General features: G+C 47.2%; 1 protein-coding gene across 1 annotated transcript; it reads left to right on the top strand.

Moving 5' to 3' along the window:
• Positions 1 to 485: 485 nt before the first annotated feature.
• Positions 486 to 697, top strand: LOC311590438 (cytochrome b-c1 complex subunit 10-like; the record flags this gene model as incomplete). Its single annotated transcript, XM_084769416.1, has 1 exon — positions 486 to 697. One exon carries the CDS (start codon positions 486 to 488, stop codon positions 654 to 656), a length of 171 nt encoding a protein of 56 aa, XP_084625542.1. The 3' UTR covers positions 657 to 697.
• Between the last annotated feature and the right edge of the window lie 4164 nt (positions 698 to 4861).

Raw genomic sequence — 4861 nt, 5'->3', positions numbered from 1 at the left:
ACCTCTGAGGAGTCTTCCTAGGTGGGTTAACTGAGATGGGAGAGGCACTTTAAGTTCAGATAGTGCCATGTCCCCCGTGCTAGGATCCAGGACTGCATACAAACGTCATCATCTCTCTCTGTTTCCTGACTGCAGACATGGGGAGCCTCACTCTGAAGCTCCAGCCGCTGCGAGTGCCTCACCATGAGAAACTGCACCCTCAGACTGTAAGTCCAAACAAATCTTTCCCTCTCTGAGTGGCTTTTGCCAGGCATTCTGTGTGGGCGACAAGAAAGGTATCATGAAATTGGAGGCAGTAGAGGGGTTTCCTAAAATAAAAGGTCCCCCACTACAGCCATAACCCCTAGCCTCACTTTCCTTTTCCATAGTTTCAGTTACCCAGATCCACCACTGCTTAAGAATATTACATGAAAAACTCCAGTAAAAACCACCTCACGACTCTCACGACGCTCCAGGGTTGGGGAACAGGATGACCCTGAGTGCTGATGCTGAGCAGGTTTCTACACCCATGCTACCAGGAACTGTCCAAGAACTGGGTCCCCACAGGCAGCATGTGGGGCACTGTGGGTGCCGTGGGGCTGGTGTGGGCGATGGATTGGCGCCTGACCCTGGACTGGGTGCCTTACATCAATGGCAAGTTTAAGAAAGAGAATTAAGAGCCCCTTTCCTCAGCCACAGGCCTTGCTGGTGTCCCAACCCTGCTCCTGTGGAAGATGCTCTGGAAGCCGAATGCCCCAGGGGAGTTTCTGCATGGTGGACACTGGGGCTACCGTGATGGCTCTTGCATTCAACCTCCTTCTTACCTCAAAAAAAAAAAAAGAAAGAAAGAAAAAAGAAAGAAAGAAAGACAGAAAGAAAGACAGAAAGAAAGAAAAAGAAAAGCACCTCATGACTTTTCACACCAGCTAGTTTTGGCCCTTCTGGGATGTGGACCAACCTGCTGTGTTTACAGTGTGTGCATCATCCACCTGTTGGTAGCCATCTTTGTTATCTGAGAGACTACATCCCTACCTGCCAGCACCGCCGTGCTCGTGGTCCAGCATGTGACCTAATCTGCTTAACAACTGTTTCACTGTCAAGGTATTCTGGTATCTATATCTATCAAGTCCACATTCATTGTCCTTAATAAAGGACACAAGGTCCAGTGATGGCACAATTGTGTAGCCGTGTTGTGCCAATTGTTCTGTTTATTAGTGCTATTATTATTAATCTCTTACGGTGCCTAATACACAAATTAAGCCTGAACAAGGGTGTATGTGCACAAGAAGTTTTGCAGTGCTTTTGGGATTAAGCATCCCACAGGTTTCAGGCATCCACCTGGGATCTGGGTACGTACTCTGCCTAGAAGGAGTTCTGGGTCCTATTAAACCCTCCAATGTTATTTTATATATAGTTTATAGACAACCGAATTTGGATTTCTGGTTCTACTGTTAAAGTATGAATGGCATTTGAATTAGCGTGTGTTATTTTTCTCAACCATTTATTGACTTCCATTCATTTAAAAATAGTTTTTCGTTTTAATTTTAGAATGCTAAGTGGTGGTGGCTTCAGCCCCCAGTTCCAGGACAGGCTGCGAGAAACAATGACTGCTTTTAGTAAGGGCTTACCTAGCCCAACCATGGCTGTCTACCATTATTAGCTGCCTTTCACCTTCCGGCCCCAGCCCTGTGGTGCCAGGCTGAGCCACCGTCAGAAGCACACCACTGGCTTTAAGAGAGTTACAGAAGTCTGCACAGATGTCCCAGCATAGTCAGTCAGGCTACAAGGCACCTAGACATCGCCCGTCCACACGGGTCCAGTGTGGCCCCTCAGAAGCAGATCCAGCAACCCAATCCCCCAAGCCGGAGGACCTTGCCCCAAGCTGTGCGGTCAGCAAAGTGCAGCACAGTCCTGAGACAGTACTTTCAGCCAGTACCAGAGACAGCCTGATTTCCTCTGCGAGCATTTCTGACGCTCTAGAGGAAGCACCCTCCTCTGGCAGTGTGTCTGGGAGGTTAGTAGCTCCAGCACCTCAGGAGGGGCTTCATAAAGTACTTCTGTTTCCCCATCTCCCAAAAAAGCGTCAGGGGGAAACATAAAAATGCTTCCAAGAGTATATTTAACAAAAAGACCCACAACAGCAGGCCATGTTACATAATCCTAGAATAGCCGTTCTTAAGCATCATAGGCTTTGAGCTCCCATGTGAACTTTGGCCTAATTTCCCAAGCTCCAGTTAACCAAACATCCTGGAGGTCACTGACCATATTTTTTTTTTTTTTTTTTTTTTACAAAACCATCGAGAAGGGAGAGCCAGTTAGAACTGAGTGGGCCCTGAGGTCAACTGTGCTGGGCACACAGCATCACAGATAAAGCGATGACAACAGCCAGCACTGACTGACCACATCTATGCTCCACGAGCCACAACACACATTCACACCATCACACTCCCCTCTTCTGCCCTGCTTCCTCCCATTCGCTCGCTGTTCCCACTTAACCCATGAAGCTTTGTGAGTAGGTAAGTAATGCGCCCAATGTCACACCTGTGCCTCATCTCCACCACAGCCCTGTGTAGCTCTACATGATTGCAGTTGATGAACAGCATGTCCGACTAACAAGCCTGTGGAAGGTGCTGACTACAGAGTCCGGGAGAGGCCTTGAGTAGAGCTTATCATCCCAAGTCACACACGACCATAGCAAACACTGCAAACTACTTGCGCTACAAGCCCAACACCACAGTGGCTGCTTAGTATTCATGGTGAATTGCAAAATCCTACAGCTGTGGGAGGTTTAAAGGCAACACAGCTAAACCTTCTTGTACAAGCGAGAGCAAAGGACGTAGAGAGGTGATGTGGCTTGCCCAGGCTCCCACGGCTAGCTAGGAGTCAAGGAAAGGAGCTATGCTTCTGAATTAAAAATAAGGTGCTGTTTAGCTACTCCCTAATTTTTTTTTTCTAAGTATATGATTCGTTCTACTAACCTGATATTAGAAGCTGATGGCAAGCAGCATCCTAGTCAGGAAAAAACAAAAAACAAACCAAAAAAACCCTTTGCAGTTGTGATTATTAACCTTTAAAAGACCTTTAACTTTTATTCTAGAATGTATGGAACACAATGTTCAAGGGTATAATGTGCCTTAACTTGAAGAAGGTCACTTCCCTCGGCAGGGCACTCCAGCAATTTTACAATAGTGTTGTATATTTATATGGAACATTTTCTACTAGGAGAGCAAGAGGCTAAATTTTTTTTTTTTGTCTTTCAGTAATTTATTGAAGTGACTGATAGATCTGTCTATGGATGAACGGGTGAATTTTCAGTCCAAGGAAGCCTGGAGGAAATACCATGAGGAAGGAAGTGCCTTTGGTGTGAGCAGCTTAATAGTTCTCTCTCTCTCTCTCTCTCTCTCTCTCTCTCTCTCTCTCTCTCTCTCCTTTCCTCCCTTCTTCCTTCTCTCCCTTCCTCATAAAAACAACAGAAAAGGAGTTCTCTGCCTTCTTTGAGATTAACTAAAGATATAAAGAAAAGCTAGCAAAAATAAAGCAACAAGGATGAGAAGATGAAGGAGGAACACTGTGGTAGGCAAGGCCATGGTGCTGCATCCCAGCGATGCCCAACACAACACACAATCATGGGAAGAATACAAGTCAACTAGGAGAACTCCTCTCCAGACGCTCTAACAAAGGAGTGAGCTGCAGTCTTGTAGGCAGACAGATAGGTTCCGGGTCCGCAGTCATCAGCCCTTATATATTAGGTGGCTAAGACTTTCTCCTTGGAGCAGAAAAGAAACAACCAATAAAAACAAGATGAGCATGGGGCTGGAGAGATGGCTCAGTGATTAAGAACACTGGCTGCTCTTCCAAAGGACCCAGGTTCAACCGCAGCACCCGCATGGCAGCTCACAACTGTCTGTAACTCCAGTTCCAGGGGATCTGACACCCTCACACCAATGCACATAAAATAGATTATTTAAAAAAGAAAACCAAGATGAATGTATTTACGTGGGATGTAAGGCCAGTTCTGGATCAGAAGTGCAGTCACCAGACTGGGCAGCAGGGAGTTGGGCCGTGAGCTATGTCGGAGCTCTTGGACAATAATCAGGCCACCAGGTCACGGGCTGCACGAATAGGAAAGTTTATATCCACGGTCACAATTGGTTCCAGAGGCCCTGAAGGCTGACAAGTGTGGAGAGAGTGTGGTATCTCGAAGCCAAGTACCTAAGGCAGCCTTGTTACAGGGACGCCCCCTCCTATCACCCCAGAACCTTGTGTGGCCAGCAAACTTCCAAGACAGACAGGATGCTAAAGAAAGGGAATGTTTAGGCTGCAAAAGAGAAGATTTAGCAGAGGAGTAGCAGCCAGGGAATTCACATATTAAACGCCAGATGAAAGAAAGCCAATCTAGAAGTATTGTGTATGTCTAGCCGAATAGACTTGCGCCCAGGGGGTGGAATTCCCAGAGAGCGGTTTTTAATCTCCAGATAAGGAAAAAGCATTAGGGCAGCATGCCTCTGCGGGCTCTGTAAGCTCGCTGCTCACTCTTATTCACTCCCCAGGCATTTACTGATCAGGGCACAGTGTTGGGTTCCACACGGGAGGGGGGGGAGGGGGAGGGGGCGGGGGGAGGGTTGGAGGGGGGGCAGGGTTATCTGTTCTGTCTAGTCAGCATGCCTGTACCCTCACAGGGTCCTGACTTCAGTAACAAACTACATCGTTGTCCTGCTTAGTGAGCACCTGATCTAGGGACTGGACTAAACACTGAAAACAGAGCACAGTCCCCACGAACTAGAGACGAGTTCAGGCTACACATTAAGTAAGAGTCAAGGCCAGCGTGACTGCAAAGCAAAACCCTGCCTCAAAAATAAACAACAACAAAACACACAACAAA

This window comes from Acomys minous, assembly GCF_964271855.1.
Source record: "Acomys minous genome assembly, chromosome: 19".
Classification (NCBI taxonomy): domain Eukaryota; kingdom Metazoa; phylum Chordata; class Mammalia; order Rodentia; family Muridae; genus Acomys; species Acomys minous.
This window is presented reverse-complemented; position numbering and strand designations above follow the sequence as displayed.